At 50.3% G+C, this 17909-nt stretch overlaps 1 protein-coding gene across 10 annotated transcripts in view; it reads right to left on the minus strand.

Annotated features, from left to right (window-relative positions):
- Nucleotides 1-5577: 5577 nt before the first annotated feature.
- Nucleotides 5578-17909, minus strand: part of DYNC2I1 (dynein 2 intermediate chain 1) — a 48664-nt gene continuing 36332 nt past the window's right edge. For 7 of the 10 annotated variants that reach the window (XM_072776778.1, XM_072776777.1, XM_072776783.1 and 4 more), the window contains 10 exons: nt 17559-17721; nt 14871-14984; nt 14717-14778; nt 14244-14295; nt 11496-11556; nt 10741-10840; nt 10425-10556; nt 8488-8711; nt 6837-6903; nt 5578-6239 (listed from right to left, as the gene is read on the minus strand). In XM_072776778.1, the coding sequence (XP_072632879.1) occupies nt 5982-6239; nt 6837-6903; nt 8488-8711; nt 10425-10556; nt 10741-10840; nt 11496-11556; nt 14244-14295; nt 14717-14778; nt 14871-14984; nt 17559-17721 (1233 nt within the window). In that variant the 3' untranslated portion in view covers nt 5578-5981. Of the gene's footprint in view, nt 6240-6836; nt 6904-8487; nt 8712-9237; nt 9418-10424; nt 10557-10740; nt 10841-11495; nt 11557-14243; nt 14296-14716; nt 14779-14870; nt 14985-17558; nt 17722-17909 lie in introns of all 10 variants that reach the window. The other 3 variants (XM_072776784.1, XM_072776782.1, XR_012007752.1) reach the window with 2 other exon arrangements.

Raw genomic sequence — 17909 nt, forward strand, 5'->3', positions numbered from 1 at the left:
AAGTGAATACCAGAACTACAAAGGCAGGAGGTGTAAGTGAATTTTTATAGGGAAGGGAAGTTGTCAACTAGCAGCAAATGAAGAATGAGTAAGGAAACTTCTTGTATGGAAGTTACTTGACCTGACTGTGGGTTTTCTGAGTATTTCACATTACTGCATATCAAAAATAGAAGATCTTTCAAAAAAATAAGTAATCACCCCCTTGATATCACCCTGAACAGACTGGATCCTGGTGGGTGTCTTTAGAATCACATTTCTTAGAGGAGAGCTCTGGGTTGTACTCTCCTTGCAAATGTGTGCGGTTTGGGGATCGTACATGCAAGCTCTGCAGTGAAGCCCAGGAGGTGGAGTGGAGGGACGGCCGGAGATGTGCTGTCCTGCAGGGCTCACTCTCTCACAGCCCATGTGCCTTCTGCAGATGCCCAACCCAGAGCATCCGTGAGGAGTGTGCTTGTGTTCAGAGGGCTCCAAGCAGCACCAACAAGCCACCGAGTCTGGGGGAGCAGCAGCCTATGCCCACGTAAGAGCTGCAAGTACACACGTCCCCAGGCCCAGCCACGGGCTGGGGAGACCCAGGAGAGGTGGGGACCTGAGTTGGTGACCTGTGCCAGGTCAGGGGCATCTCTCCAGGCTTCTCTCCTGGACTCCTGCCCTGGGCACTGGCAGATGCATGGCCCTGAGACCATCCTCCTGGTGACTCCTGGTGCCAAGCTCCCCGGGGCTGGGACCTTCACGATGTCTGTCTACAGAACAAGCCTTAACCTGTCAGAAGGCACACTCTTCAACAGGATGCCTAAAGTCCACAAGGCAGGAGACAACAGGTGTTGGGGAAGACATGGAGAAAGGGGAGCCTCATGCACTGCTGGTGGGAATGCAAGCTGGTATGGCCACTGTGGAGGACAGGGTAGAGGGTCCTCAAAATGTTAAAAATAGAGCTACCCTACAACCCAGCGATGGCAATGCTGGGAATTTACCTCTCAAATACAAAAACACTGATTCAAAGGGATACATGAACCCCTATGTTTAGAGCAGCATCTACGATAGCCAAGATATGGACACAGCCCACATGCTCGTGGACTGATGGAGATGGAAGATGTTGTATGTAATACAATGGAATATCACTCAGCCTTCACAAAGAATGAAATCTTGCCATTTGCAATGACATGGATGGAGCTAGAGGGTATTATGCTCAGTGAGATAAGTCAGAGAAAGACAAATACCATGTGATCTATCTCATATGTGGAATTTAAGAAAGAAAACAGATGCACAGATGAACATATGGGAAAGAGGAAAAGATAGGAAGGAGAGAGGGAAACTAGCCATAAGAGACTCTTACTGAAAGAGAACAAACTGGGGCAGCCCCGGTGGCGCAGCGGTTTGGCGCCGCCTGCAGCCCAGGATATGATCCTGGAGACCTGGGATCAAGTCCCACATCAGGCTCCCTGCATGGAGCCTGCTTCTCCCTCTGCCTGTGTCTCTGCCTCTCTATGAATGAATAAATAAAATCTTAAAAAAAAAAATGAAAGAGAACAAACTGAGGGCTGCTCGAGGGAGGAGGTGGGGGATGGGCCAGACTGGTGATGGGATGGAGGAGGCACCTGTTAGGAGGAGCAATGGGTGTCGTATGTAACTGATGAATCACTGAATTCTGCTGCAGAAACCAGGATTGCACTGAATGTTAACTACCAAAAAAAAAAAAGGACTCTCTTGGTACCCTCACAACATAAGGGATGATCATACAGCTAGGAGGGAAAGAAAGACAGGGTCCCTGGTAGGGATGGGGGAAATAGGTGCTAAGTTCAGGACGTGGCCAGGAAAGCAGATCACCCCTGAAACGTGGTGCCAGGGCCTGAGGCAAGGCTCCATCAAGACAGAAACCCGAAGTCCACCCTACAACAAGGCAGCAAGCATCAAGCAACAAGTCACCTGCTGGAGGACAACAGAGGGAACCCCAGCTGAGGATGGAGCAGATGCTGAAGCAAGGCTCTCACAAACAAGCACTATCCCCCAAGACCCACAGGATCTATGAGAGAAATTGGTAGCAACAGCAAATCCCAAACACATCCAGCCCCGATGAGACTGACTCAAGCCCCAAGGGAAAGAAAGGCCTGGCAGAAGAGAAGGCTGGCCACTGCCAGGCCTTGGTCTCTACTGTCCTACACCAGATATGCCACTTCCAACAAAAAAAAAGAGGCCTACACAAAAGGAAGAAAAAAATATGACAGTGATGTGACAATTAGCCGACTAGTTCACAGGGAGGGAACTTAAAATAACTATGATCAACACATTAAGGTTTAAAATGGAACAAGTGGACAACACACAGGATCAGATGGGTAATTTCTTTTTTTTTTATAAATTTATTTTTTATTGGTGTTCAATTTGCCAACATATAGAGTAACACCCAGTGCTCATCCCTCAGATGGGTAATTTCAACAGAGAGATGGAGACTATAAAAAATTAATGTGATGTAAATGCTAGAAAAGAAAGACACAGCAGCAGGAAAAGAATGCCTTCAGTGGGCTCATTCTTAGACTCAACACAGCCAAGGAAAGAATCCATGAGCTGGAAGACAGGGCAAGAAAGTTACCCAAACTGGAACAGAAAGAGGGGGGAAAAAGAAAAGGAAGAAAAAGGCAGGATGGTTGTGAGATAATATCATACAATCTAATGCATACATTGCTTGAATCTGAGAAGAGAGAACAGGGAAAAGAAATATTTGAGGAAATAATAGCTGAGGACTTTCCAAAATTAATGACAGACACCAACCTGAAGATCCAAGAAGTTCAGAGGATGCTGAGTAGGGTGGGGGGTGGGGGTGGGTGAGGGGTTGGGGGGCAAGAAACCCACACATCATATTTAAATCGCTGGTAAAATTAAAATGGAAATCCTGAAAGCAGCTGAGAAGAGGCCTATTACTTACAGGGGACAAAGATGAAAATGTGGGCATCTTCTTTTCAGAACTGGCTGACGATTGGGGGACATCTGTACTGAATGAAAGCACCAAACCCAGGAAGGGACTGCTGCACTCAGTGGGGATGCATCTCAGAAAAGGGAGCCTGGGAGCTCAGCAGGGGAAGCGGACGACTGTTGCTTTCAGCTCAGGTCCTGATCTCAGGGTCATGACATCAGGCCCTGGGTCGGGCTCTGGCCTCAGTGGAGAGTCTGCTGGAGAGTCTCTCTTCTGTCTCTCTCTCATAAATAAATTGTTTTTAAAAAGTGGAGACGGGCAGCCCGGGTGGCTTAGCGGTTTAGCATCGCCTTTGCCCCAGGGCCTGATCCTGGAGCCCCGGGATCGAGTCCCACCATCAGGCTCCCTGCATGGAGCCTGCTTCTCCCCTCTGCCTGTGTCTCTGCCTCTATCTCTCTCTGTGTATGTCTCTTATGAATGAACAAATAAAATCTTTAAAATAAATAAGTAAATAGTGTAGGAGAAATAAAGACTTTTCTAGACAAACAAAATTCTTAGGAACATTAAACGCCCAGGAGGAAGAGGGGGGTGGGTGCCCTGCGCCACCCACCGGGGGTATGATACAATCTGGGGCAGACTCACGTTAAACACATGCATGTTGTAAGCCCTCAGGCAATCACCAGCAACTCATTAAAAGAGATATTAAGTGCTTAAGTCAACAGACATAAGATGGAATCATAACAAAAATGCTCCATTAACTAAAAAGGAGGGAAAAAAAGAAGAAAAATAAAATTCGTTTCCTTGACGCTGAAAGCACACTGATGGCGGACGCAAATGCTGACCTTGTTGCTGTCTGTGGAGCACCTCCCAGTGAGCCTTCTGACTCAGGTAAGTAGGTCTTTTATCAACTCAGGGAGTTCTTCCTACAATTGTTTATTGTTACTTCTTTTCCATTTGTTCGTCCTTGGAAACACTTAGAATTCCTTGTCTGGACCTCAGGTCTTCCACTGTTTCCTCAGTCTGTCCCTCTGCACATTGCTGAACCATCATTCCTTGTGGAAAATACACACTCATCATCCTCAGTGTGGGTTAACTCTGTCTCTAGCACTTAATGTTAAACCTGGTTTCTCCTGTGGCTTTCTAGTCCTTCTCACAGAAGCCATTTCTCCTCGTAGCCTATCATTTTGCCATTGTTTGCTGCTTGCCCATTTTTCTTCCTCTGGCTGTCTGCAGAGCTCTGCTCTTTCTCAGTCCTCAGGATGAGATCCCTTCGTCTGCCGTGTAATGTATTTCACAGCACTCCAATCATCACGAATAATCTACTGCTCCTCGGAGTCTGGCTGCCAAGAGCAGGGTCCAGCGGGACCTTCCCTCCTAGACACTGGGGTCAAGTGTACACGATCCCAGCCCAAAGCAGACACACTGGCCCAGAGCCACTGGACTCAGATGGGGCCTCCTCTTCTGTCCTTTTGTCTCCAGATGCTCTAAACAAGCTCTTCAAACAGCAGTTCCCACCCCAAATGGGCTTCTCCAGTATAACTGCTGGCAGGGCCCTTCCAATCCCCATGCCCTCAAGGATAATTTTGACAAAATTGTATGTTGGCATTGATCTTCCTCTTGGTGTTTCCTGGTGTTGGGGCCTCCGTGTGGAGGGGAGAAAGGAGGTGCCACTGGTGGGCATGGGAGGGCTTCGCCTGTGGAAGCAAGAGCAGCCACTGAGGGAGGAGCAGTTCTGCAGGGATGCAGCAGAGTGCACACAGGAGTCTTGAGTCTAACACCCAGGCTTCAACAGGAGGACCTTGGTCTTTCAATCCACTTTTCAGGCAGAGTCCAACGATGCCACATCTCGAAGCTGCTCCTAATCAGTGGGCCAGTCTTTGGTAGCCATGCTTTGTCTCTTCTGCGTCTTCTTGAGCCTCTACTGGGATTTAGAAGAGTTAGTGTGGCTGCTAACTTGATGCCCTCTTACTCTGGAGGCCACTGGAGGTTACTGGTTATCACTAGAGAAGCAGTTAGACTGCTCTCAATTCCACTGTAGGTCAGATTTCACAAATAAGGACCTGAGGGCTGGTGGTGGATAAGGGGCCGAGGGGCCGGGCCTGTTTCCAGGATTAAAATCTCCACACCCAGCTACGTCAGATGGCAATCTGACAGTACTCTGCTATGCATTAGCGAGAGCCACATGGACCCCTCACCCAATGGCCATGCGTTCCTTTCTTCCTTCTTTCACCATAGGCTGAGTGCCTACTGTGTGCGAGGCAGGCACACAGCCCTTGAAGATGATAGTGACAAAAGAGACACGTCTCTGTCCACAGAGCTCCCGGTCCAGTGAAGGAAGCAGAGGTCAGCCTCCTGGACACCAGTTCCATGGTGAAACACTCATGCTGCTGGCCAAGTGGAAGCTCAATGTGGCCAGAGAAGACAGAAGCCCTGCCTGGACCCTTGCTGACCATCCCACCCTCACTGAGCCAGGGACACTGGGTGTGGGACAGGGGCCATCCCAGACTTTCTTGGATCTCATCTCAGAATTCAAGAGAATTTATTTATTTGTGTTATTTTTATATAAGGACATTTTAAAATACTAAAACATAATGTAAAATGTGTCTGACATTCAAATAATGTGAAAGAAAAACAAGAAAGTTTTAAGAAAACACGGTTGACAGAGGTCATTTCAATGACATCACTCCTTTAATTTACACCTGAGCATGTCCTTTTCTGCAGGACTAAGAAAACTGTTCATTAAAATACATTCATGGTACATAGTTTAAAAAATAAATGTGCTAATATTTTAAAGCTATTCAAAGAATAAGTAAAAATATTCTCAGAGAAGAACATAACCGACATGACTATTTCCTCTCAAGTTCAACATACACTAAAATGTTTGTTGTTTCCATTCAAAAATAGTGATTTATTTACTGGGAACACTGAGGTAACATTCTTATAAAACAAGTTACACACAGAATCCACGCCTTCTATCTACATCAATGTACATGCCCTCAGATAGAGCTGGTCTCTCCACAGGAGTCATCACCTGGCCCTGTCCCCCACAATGAGCACACCTGCAGCCCCTCCCCTACAGGGCCTCCTGCAAGAGCCGCTGCAGCCTCCTCAGCTCGTCGCGCACGGGGGCCACCCAAGCCCTCCTCAAGTACTGGATGTCCACGCTGCCAGAGGCTCTGGCCAGCACCAGGGCCAGGAAGCTGCCGCTGGTCTTCTCCGCTTCACCCACGACCGTCATGGCCACCAGTCTGAAAGCAAGAGGCACAGCTGTGTGACTGTGAGTCTCCCAAGTCATCCATCCTCCAAGGAGGGAGCAAAAAGGAAGAGAATTCTGAAAATTTCAGTGTCAAATGAAAGGTTAGGCCAGAAATAAACGTATAAAAACCTATAGAAACCACTTAGAAAATGCACTTCTGTGGCTGACCGTTTGCGAGCCGACCGGCCACAATGAAGGACACGCCAGGTCAATGCCCCAAGCACTGGGGCCCTGTCCAGCCTATGCCTCCCAGTGACAGGGATGCAGGTGGCCCTACAGTGCCCGGCAAAAAGCCTGAGGCCAGCCTCACAGCCCTGACTTTGCCTCCGCCACCCCCTCACTGCCACCTTCTCCGTTCGGGTCCAGTCTCCAACCTCTCCCCTCCCAGGCCACCGGCAGACATGCAGAGGCATGCACCCCGTGTGCGCTAGAGGCCTGCTGACTGGTCAGGGCCAACCCCACCCCAGTCCCCACACGGCTCCGATGGGCAAGACTCCTGGGACATGATCTCCCGTCTTCCTCTGGTCACTCAGAGGATAACTCTGAGACCTGGCTCAGTGGCATCCTCCCCACCCCGAGGTCTCCCCTAGCCCCTGACCGTGCCTGATTTGGTTGGGGGTCCCCAGCATCCTGGGAATGCCCGTCACACACTCATCCCACCTTACAACTCACCAAGGAGCTAAGGCCTGTTGTCTCCTTGCAATGACCAGGGGCCATGAGCTGCGAGTCCATGACTGGCCTAGGACAGGAGTGGTGAGCCCCTCAGGGGTGCCAGCACTCACGGGTAGCAGGGAACCCCGCTGTGGCCCCCCAGGGTCTGAGCGCCCGCTGAGGTCCTGTAGACTTGCCCCACGGTGCAAGGCTAGCACGGCACATCCTGACGGGGACCAGGCCCCTCGGAGGTAGCTCGGCACACACCCACCCACAAGCCCGCTCTGGAGTGCCCCACACGTTCAGGGCAGCTAAGCCAACCAGGAAAACTTACCATCACAGAGGGAGGCAAACCAGGGGTGACTCCTAATCATAGCGTCATGCTAAGGGTCACTGGAGGGGGTGGGAGATGGGTCACGGGAGGGGGGGGGCGGGCATGGGGGAGGGCACATGATGGGATGAGCTCGGGGTGTTACAGGTAACTGACAAGTCCCTGACCGCCACCCCAACAATGATACTACACCGGCTGTGACTTAAATTTTAAGTGATTTAAATTTTAAAAAATTACAAGAGTCACCTCAACACTGTTCAACTATTCGTGTCAAATACAGGTCAAACTTAGTTGCCACAAACTTGGGGGCATGAGTACAGGTGACAAACACGAAAGGCCCCCACAGTGACTGCAATGCATGCCCAACATGGGCTGCAGAGTCCACGCAAGCACCAAGAAGACACGCTAAGAGCACATGTCGGCACCACAAGACCTCTTAGGCGCTTAGTAAACACTTGACTAAGTAACAGGCAAACTTTTGGGAATGAACTGTGTGTGCATCATGTGCTTCTATGGGAATCACAGTCTGGAGTTCGATGATGTACTGGTCTAATAACTAGAGTAACGTAAGAATAATGAGTTCTGGACCTAAACAACTGCGGTTCTTGTTTTCCCAGGTCTTATTGGTGTGTCCCCACGTTCTGTCAAACCATGCCCTGGGTTTGATCATGGCTTGTCCTCTTTCTTCCACAAAGTGGAAGATGCTGGCTGGCCTCGTCCTCCCCAGGTCATAAGGAGCCTCCATTTCACAGCAGGAATATAAAATTCCAAGGAAGAAAATAGGTATAGAGACAAAGTGGGGACAAGAGAGAGTCCTTCATAGTGAAAACTCATTACATATTTCAACTTTGGATTAAACATAACAAAATGGAATTATTTAAAGCATCAAGAACTACTCACATGAGTGTGTTTCACATTAAACTGTGCAGAGGCTGGGTGGACTGTGATGTTGGTGTAGGGCCGACAATGACACTGACGTGAAATTAAGGGAATTACTGACTCCCGTGGAGCATTTCTTTTTAGAAACTAGAAGGAAGACTCTGTATGTTACTCGGCCAAATACTGAATTTAAACATCTAGTAAATGAACATAACTAAGGAACTCACAAAAAGTGTTTTCAAGGGAAAATAGTAGAGTGTGAATTCTCTCATTCAGACTTTTCCGGATGGGATATGAAATAACATTTTCTAAAGTGGTTTTCAAAATATTAAATATGTAACTATAATAATAGTTAAATTTAAACATAAGTAACCATGTCTTAAAGCATAGTTACCTTACACATGAGACCATCCAGGATGCTTCTGAAAGGATCTGCCTATGAGGGCACATCATGGGACTCACCTGTCTGGAGAGATGAGCTGTTTGGCCACAGGACCCAGGTCACTTTCCAGCAGGTCCCAGATATAAATACAGGATGTCTCATCCTGGGCCAGGAACACAGCAGGTCTTGTCAAGGACCAGCGGAGGCCGGTGACCGCGTGGCCCTCGGTGCTGTCGTTCCACTGCAGGAGAGGGCACTCGGAGGTCAGCTGGTGTAACCGGATGCTTCCATCTGAACAGCCGGCCTGGGAACAGGGGTGGAGATGGTTGGTCTCCATTCTCTCTTCCTTTTCACTCAGATTCAGTAGCGGCAGACACTTCAGAGCATTGGCTCTGTCCTCACAAACCATAAGGTGAGCACTCACCCTGGAGATGCTGATACACTTTGGACCCCTGCCTCCTTCCCAAACAGTCAATACTGAACTCAGCAAATATAAAAACAGGTGTTTATCTTTAACAAAGTTGAATTTTGCTAATTCAACCATCAGCCATTAAGACTGGCCCTGAAGAAATCATTTATTTACCCACCTTTTAAAAAAGATTATATAAGTGTAAACCATTACTGTGGTTATATATTCCAGTTAGATTGAGATTTTTATAAAACAAAACTTGGCTGGTTTAGTAAAAGCCCAAATTTTTAGCTTAGAGAAGCTTAATTACTATTTAAATCATTCTCTTTAATCCTTCACACCCTTCCTCCAAAACAGCAGTAGCAGGAGTTAACAACCACGAGATGGCCTGTGTGCTCTAGGGTCGAGCACATACACATACAGTGCGGGCAGAACAAGCCGGGCCTCCCGCTGCCAGGCGAGTGGAGGGAGCACTAAAGGTGCATGGCCAGCACCGAGTCTGTCAGTGGGTATGGAGCTGTGTCTGTCCACATCTTGGTTTCTTGGTATTTTTCTACTGACGGGAACCAGGACTGCTTGGAGAAGTGGCTGATCCCAGAGTCTGCTGTCCCAGAAAGCACAGAATGAGGTCAGAAAACACGAGAACCAGCCTGAAGGATGTGCCCAGGACAGTCTGGGCGGCAGGGCAGAGGATGTAACACAGTGAGGAGAGGAAATAGCCCTGCGTCCACTTCCTGTCCTAAAGGCACACAAGCAGGCCTGCGGAGGACAGAGGGGAGGCCTTCCACAGCTGATAACGTCACACTTAGGGCAAGACTAGAAAACCACCATCTGCCAATCACCCAAATGACGGAGGCAGCCACACCTGGATGCCAAGCTCAGCAACGGACTCTGGGGAGCTGTGCAGGGATCTCTCTCTCTCTCTCTCTCTCACACACACACGGGAATCAGACAGGGAATGCGGGGACCCCACATGGAGGGAGCTGCGGAGAGGGCTCAGCACAAACCCAAATCCAGTCGGGGGGAAACATCATGCAGACTCAAACTGAGGAGCACTGTATGCCCTTCAAAAACATCAAGGTCAGGAGAGACTGAGGCACTGTCCCAGAGCTGAGTGAGCTTATGCCCTGGCTGTGATTTTATTCTAACCCAGAACATCATCGACCCACCCATCAGAGAGCGGGGGCTGCGCCGGGCCTAACTTCCTGGTGGTCGCGGCCAGACTGCGGCTGCAGGACAATGACCCTGCTTTAGAAAACTACACCAAACCATTTAGGGACAGAGTGGCATTTCTGCGACTTCCTCTCAGATGGTAAAGCACGTGCATCCACACAGACTGGGAGGGTGAGGACGGAGCCACAGAGGTCAAGTGTGGTGTGAGGGGCTGGCGATCGTAACTTCTCTGTAAGCCCAAATTATGGGAAGATAAGGAATTTTAAGGCCCATTCTACAGCCACGTGGAATGACCTGCATGAGCTGCACAGAGGACACAGTCTCCCACACCGCCCATTGGCACCAAAGTGATCAACTTTAAGAATAATCCCCAGAGATCACAGCCGAGTTTTGCTGCCCAAACAGAAATGGTGCTTCAACCAACAGCTTCTTTACCAAGAAGACTGGTTCTCCAAACGGTGAGAAGTCAATCACGTTCACTCGGACGGGTCTCACATCGTGTTGCTGAGGTTTGTACAGTTTGGGAGATACTCTCAGATCTTGCCTGGTGCCGTGACTTATCAGACCCTGGGAGCAAAGAAGAGCAGTGGTGACCATGGAGAGTGAGGCAGGAGGTGGGACAAGCATCTGTTCTTGATACAATGGTACAGCATTGTCGTAACAGAAGCAAACAAGAAGTTAATCTTCAATGAAGATATTTGCCAAGCGACCAGGGAAGGAAAATGAATTAGAGTGAGATTTCAAGTCTTACCATGTCTGTGCCGACAATGAAGTGACTAGGGTCTGACGGCAGGAACTTCACATTCAGGGTTTGTGTGCAGCCCCAGAACTCACAGCCCTTCTGACACAGGCTGTAAAGTAACAGCAAAGATGAGCAGATGTTTGATCCTAACCCAAATTATGTGTCAAGCGACTAATGGTGATGTACAGTTTCAGCGCACGTACAGATTCCTCACTACGACCCAGACCTTCTAAGAAGAACCATGCTAATACAACAAATTCTCCAAGGGAAAATCGTATGCTGGTAACCCCCAACAACAGATGGCAAAAGAAAAGATGCTTGGGAAATAAATTTACACGGAATATATAAATACCACAAGCGATATACGAATATTTAATATTTGTGTCACATAAAGTGATAGGAGTAAAAGCAAAAATTAAAATTTCTGAAGAAACTTTCATATTGAGGTTTGTTTCTTGAAACTTACCTATTTAAGTTCAGAGTTATGTGAAAACTTGGTGAAAAATAGTCAAATTGTACCAATTTATAAGATAGAAATTATTTTAATCAAAGAAAATATTGTTAGCTCTATACCTGGGAACTGTATTTACTACAAGGACTCATTAATATTAAACTAATTTAGCAAAAATAATGTGAAAGGTTGGATTTTTCAGCACGCAGCAGAACATCTTCTGTTCATGCAATTACTTAATGTCACTTCCTTCTGTGGGAAATCGGTCCTGTGAGAGGAGGGGATGTCCTGACCCAGAGCAGCACAGGCTTACCTGTCGCTCAGCTGAATCGTAGTGCTGTGCACCAGCTTTATCCTCCCTCCAGGTATCAAGCCTACGAACAGGAAGCCATAAAGAAATGTACCTCTTAATACAAGTTAAATCAGAATCCAACTGGAGTTGCCTGAAATTGTTTTTCATTGTTTAAATATCTGTGTTAGGAAAAGATGCCAAAATGTGGCCCATGAAGTGTTCCCTCCCTCAAGCAGGCACGGTTCCTGCAAACTGAACTAGAAGAAAGGAGTGTGAAACCAGTCAAGACTCCTTTACATTTTTAGATTTGATAAAGTAAAATAATGGCAGTATGCTAAGCAAAAAAAAAAACCCTCCAAACCCCAAGCCCTCAAGTCCCAACAGGAATTCGTTGCTGTAAATGCCCACTGGAGGCCCCACGCTGGTCAGAAACTCCCAGGACCTCCCTCCTCACTATGCGAGGCATGCCCGATGGGCCTGCTCCTCAGCACTGGCACCCCTTCCCTGGACTCCTAACCCCAACCCTCAGCCCCTCACAGGCTTTGCCTCCGTTGTCTGTTCCCAACAGACTCCTCCTTTTGTATAATCACTGCAAATGAGGGAACTAAAAATTTATGCATATGGAAACCCAAGTTCTGGGCAAGGTATTGCCTAGAACCGTGGGAGTGGGGAGACCGTAACCACACAGGTAAATTCCACTGGCAATGGGGCGGGGGGCGGGGTGATTCCTCACACATGACCAGCTCCAACACAGTCTCGACTGTGATGTTGAGTACTGCTGTTGCAGACTTGAAGCCACCCTCCCACAGGAGCTCCAGGGCTGAGTCTCCCCACGTCACAACCTCACCTGGGAAGCCTGCCCTGCCCTTGGTCCTCCGCGGAGCAAGGAAAGATGGTGAATGATCAGCTCTAAGTGTGACCTGAGTTACACACACATGAGAGCTTGGAACTACCCCCATACACTCCCATGGGCACGTAATGGCCAGCACCCCTCCACTGAGTTCTGGTACGAATTCATCCCCTCTTTTCCCAAAAGCAAAGTGGAAACATGGTCAGAGTTTGGGTAAGTGGTCCTGTAGATAAAAGAAGTTTTTATACAACAACACTTCACAACAAACTTTCCACATCACTACCAAGTATTTTTATGCAAAATGATTTTGTCTCTATGGGAAGATCACAAACTAACCATGGAAGACACTCTAAGTCCTCATCACCATCTAAAATTCCTAAGAAACGCCCCGGTAATGGCCCAAATGAGCAACAGCCCTGGGATGTGCTTGAAGGCCACAACGTCCTCGGGCCCAGGGCATACACCCGGGTGAAGGCAGGTGAGCCTGAGCCTGACTGTGAGCCCAGGGCCAGGAGCGCCTCCCTGACACCCACCTGCTCTGACGCTCCCAGGGTCTGGGGCCCCCAGAGGCTCCACACACTCAGGACAATGGTCTTGTCATGAGCAGACTGGATGCTCGGCCTTACATGTGTTAGCAGTGAAGTCAGGGAAATGACCCCGCCCCGTTCTCATGGCCAGCCGGGGGCACAGTCCACCGGCACTGGCCCTGACATGCAGCACTGGCACCTGCTGCGTCCCGTCTCTAAGTCCCTGATTTCTAAATGGTGGGAACAAGATGCATGTTGGCCAGGCTGGTCCCTGGAAAGCCAGCACTGACAGCTCATGACGTGAGGGCAAGTCAGGGAACGCCAGACCCGAGGAAGACTCAACAATTCCCCCAGATGCATCCTCCCTGGAGCGGGGCCTGGATGCCACGGCCCAGAAGCAGCAAAGTGCTGGAGCTGCCACCCACAACTGAGGCACAGCAAGGAGCAGACTGGGTCCACAGGGGACTCCTCTCAGGCCAGGGCCACCTGATTTTCTAGCCTTTCCCACGGGAGCTGCCTGCTGCCAGGAACTAGGCAGTCCCCAGAAGCCACAAGCTCCCAACAAGCCCCCAAGACGCAGTCTGACCAGTGCACCCCCATCCGGCATCCCGGACCAGTGCTAACTCTTCAGCATCTCAAAGGGGAGTTCAGCTGTGAGAATCTGACCAAACCGCTGAGCCAAGATGGACCCCAGCACTGACCCTTCACCTATATCCGCCTCATAATCATACTGAAAATCACACCCAGGGATGGGGACATCACATGCTAACTAGACACATAGGGTATGTAGCAGCATAAAGAAGCATGACCTGTGAGTGTGCCCTACACATTTACATGTCACCCTTTCCCCACCAGAGTTTCTTCAAAGCCGTGGCCAACAGCTCCTGGGGAGCCAGCCTGAGGACCCTCCACCATGCATCCCAATGCTCTAGCACAGGCCCCAGCAAAGCCCCGAGCTCCCTTCGGGGCTCCTGGCCATTTCTACCGCTCTCAGCACACACCGCACTTCTGACATGAGGCCCTCCCAGCGCCCTGCCAGCACCACCTGCGCTGATGTCCCAGGATGAGGGCTCGGGCCCAGGGTGACTGACATGTCAAGAACCAGAGGGAGACAAGCCACAGTGATTGTGTGTCAAGCACTCAGGACAGAATAACACACACAGACAGGCAGGACCTACAAGCCCACAATGATGCGAAAGCACCGTGAGCTCCAAGGAAGGTCAATGAGTCATGCGGAGGTGCCCACCCAGCGGCAGGTGAGGTTACATGACACTCGACTGTGGCGCTCATCTTCAGGCAGCTTTGTGCTTGTTTTCAGAGTGGTTGTCGGGATCTCTAACCTCCACTCACTGCAAAACACTAACTAAAATTAAGTCTTTATGTCACACTTACCTAAGTCACTCACTGAACCTGCGATATCTGCCCTGGGTAATTCCACCACCACCTAAAACAGAACATTGACATATTACCATGCATCAGGGGTGACGAGGCCACAGCCTGATGATGTGCAGGTCTAACCAGGGCCGCGTGCTTTCATCAGTACTAAAACACTTCTCTGCTCCAGAGAAGAGACTGATCGCTGACCTCGGAACTAGTATTTTCAATGTCGTGAATCCCTTTCTTTGACCTCTATTCACATCTCTTCACTCAAACCAGTGGCCAGAGCCTCAGTGCTACCTTGAGAGCCCCGCCCCCTCCCCAGGCCCCGCCCCCAGGAAGTCATGCCCTCCAGGCATGTCATCCTGTCATCAGGTCACCGTGTCATCGCAGTCCCACCAGCAGGTGCCGACCCGGCCTGGACTGCCACAGGGGCCAGCGGGCAAGGGGCGCAGGCCTGGTGTGAGCCCAGGGCACGGCCTACTCACCCAAACGTTGAGCACCCCACTCTCATCCAGGGAAGCAATGTGGAAGGACAAACCTGACATTTCTAGTGGAAACAGAAACAAGAATGGCTTATGAACAGGAATCCACGGTTCACAACCTGCTTTAAGGATTTTTACAGAAACGAAAGTCGCATACCTTCTTGCATAGAAAAGGGGGAAAGCACAAAACTCTGTTTTTTGTAGACAGACGTGGAGATGGATTCTACCGCTTGGATGGGACTGCAGTGATTCACAGAGGTCAGGACACCATCTAGGGTCAAAGCACACAGGACCGATGAGGGAGTCAGTCACAAGCACGACTAATGCTGCGTGGGGTATGGCCACCCTGACGCCACAAGCAAACCACGTGTGATCATGGCACTTAGCGTAACTGTGAGGCAGAGACCCCGGACCTCAGCACACCCGGAAGGAGACAAAGGACTGATCATTCCAACAAGTCCCAAGTCCACGGGCACCGAGGGCCGGAGGAAGTGAAGGCTCTTGTGGGGGAGGGGCCGAGGTTGAACAGAGATACTAGCACCCGCAGAGAGAAAATCCACCTTACCGCGCAGGCCCAGGGTGTGGGGGGCTCAGCAGCTCCAGAGAGGAATGGAGGAAGGCTGGCAAGGGTGTAGACACCCACCTGCCTGCCCGGGACAGAAACGGCACTTCACAAACTAACACCACAGAGCTCCTGTGACCTATAAGAGCCATCCACAAAATGTCCAAGAGGAGGGAAAAATCAAGACAAACCACATACAAAATTGCAGAAAAAAGAAATACAGGATGCAAATCAAGGCACTGAGATGAAAATTCTCCTCCCCCAAACCTGCGCTTAGCAGAGCCCAGAAGTCACGACTACAGACGAAACCACACCTGTTCAGACACTACCTGAAAATGCTCTCAACGCAAGAAAACAGACACACCTGACACCAGACCCAGGACGGACAGGATGGGGGGGCTGAGGCTGAACCCCGGGAAACAGACAGGGGAGGACACACCTGATACCAGATCCAGGACAGACAGGGATGGGGGGGCACAGGAGGGGCTAGGGCTGAACCCCGGGAAACAGACAAGGGAGGACACACCTGACACCAGACCCAGGATGGACAGGGATGGGGGGAGGGGCTGGGGCTGAACCCTGGGAAACAGACAGGGAAGGACATACCTGATACCAGAACCAGGACAGATGGGGATGGGGGGCTGGATCTGAACCCCGGGAAACAGGGGAGGACACACCTGACACGAGATCCAGAATGGATGAGATGAGAGGGCTGGGGCTGAACCCTGGGAAACAGACAGGGGAGGACACACCTGACACCGGACCCAGGACAGAAGGGGATGGGCGGCTGGGGCTGAACCTCAGAAACAGACAGGGGAGGATAAGACTGACCCCAGACCCAGGACAGGGGAGGGGACAGGGGGGCTGGGGCTGAACCCCGGAAAACAACACACAGGGAAGGATAAGACTCCAGTTCCTAGAGCTGGAGGAGGGGCCCTGGAGCAGCATCTGGGCAGCCCACGTACTGGGAGGAGCACAGAGGAAGTGAGCACGATGAGGGGAGCACACTGGGGGAGCACAGGAGGAACACAGTGTGGGGAGCACTCCAGAGGGAATCACAGTAGGGGCAGCCACCAGAGGGAGCACCGTAGGGGAAACACACTGCGGGGAGCACAGTGATCCATCAGGAGCACTTACAACCACACCATAAACGCAATCCTCTATGACAGCACCCAGCCCTAAGGTACCTCTAAACCCCTGTATCCTCAGCAGCAGCATGTCTTCCCCAAGGAGCCCCCCGTGTGGTGCACGTCACAGACCCCGACACCAGAACCCTTCACAGGGACCCCGGGGAAGGATGGTCCCCGTGTCTCCTGCAGGACAGCCACCCCTGCTGCAGCTCAGCCACTGAGAAACTTCCAGGAGCCTGAGCCCCTGTGAGCCTCTGCTTCTCTTCAGCGACTTCCCTTCAAAATGACCCTCCCACATCCTCCTCCTCCAGGAAATAACGTCCCTCCACTCTGCTTCCCGCACTTGCCTATAGATCCCACTGCATGCCTGTCCCGGGTTGCGACCCTCTGCCATTCCCAAATACATCCACCTGTGGTGGTACGATAACTGGCAGCTTTAAGGCTCAGTATAAAACACAGCTGTGCATGAAGTGAGCATTAAACACACATGCAGCAGATGTGTGCTGTTGTCATTGGAAGGGAGAATGGAACAGAAAGCTTAAAGGGCTACGAGCCACAGCCTGGGAGAAACACTCATCTGATGCAAAGGTTATCCAAAAAACAATTTTTTTTAAGGAAAGAAACTTCTTAAGAAAGCAACAATAAGGCAAAAGCAATCACTCCTTAAAATGTGCAAAAGATCTGAAGAGACACCTCTTCGAAGAAGACACGCAGGCCTGGGTGGTGCAGTCTGTTGAGTGTCCGACTCTTGGTTTCAGCTCAGGTCATGATACTGGGGCTTGGGGTCGAGCCCCACGTTGGGCCCCCTGCTCAGCGGGGAGACTGCTTCTCCCTCTGCCCCTCCCCCAACTTGTGCGCGCGCGCTCTTTCTGTCAAATAAATAAAATCTTAAAAAAAAAAAACCCTAAAAGTTATTTGACAGAGGACTTATTTAGAGTCCAGATATTTAAGGAGAAGGAGCATTCTAATCTCTGATGGCCACAAGCTGAGCACTGCCTCGTAGATCCTTGTTCTTACTATTCACTCAATGCCTCTTTTGCTCCTAGGTCAGATCTCCTCCTCTGGGGTGATCTGAATGCACAAATGCATACGCCCCTCAGCTCTGTCGCAGCTTTTCTACAAGATGCCTGATGAGCAGGTGGGCATCACTGACCAGTAGAAAATGTTGCCATCCTGAACGTCCAGAAGCAATCACCCAGCTTCACATACTGGTGTATTCTGGAATCTTCCCGTAGGTCCCACAGGATGATGGAGCCATGCGCTGTCCCAGCAAACAGTAAAAAGGCTTTAAAAGGGCTAAAGCAGCAGCAGGTGACCTAGAATGACACACACAGAGGCTGAAGGCCACAGTCCTAGGGGAACAGCCCTCCCACACCCCACGGTGCCCCATGTGCTCTCCACCCGGGAGCTATGGGAGTGGATGTTGGCTCCGCGGGGAAGGTAGGGAGGACAAGCTACACCGCGGGACTGGAGTTCACAGACATAGTGCCACACACATAGCTGG

Source organism: Canis lupus, chromosome 15, assembly GCF_048164855.1.
Source record: "Canis lupus baileyi chromosome 15, mCanLup2.hap1, whole genome shotgun sequence".
Classification (NCBI taxonomy): domain Eukaryota; kingdom Metazoa; phylum Chordata; class Mammalia; order Carnivora; family Canidae; genus Canis; species Canis lupus.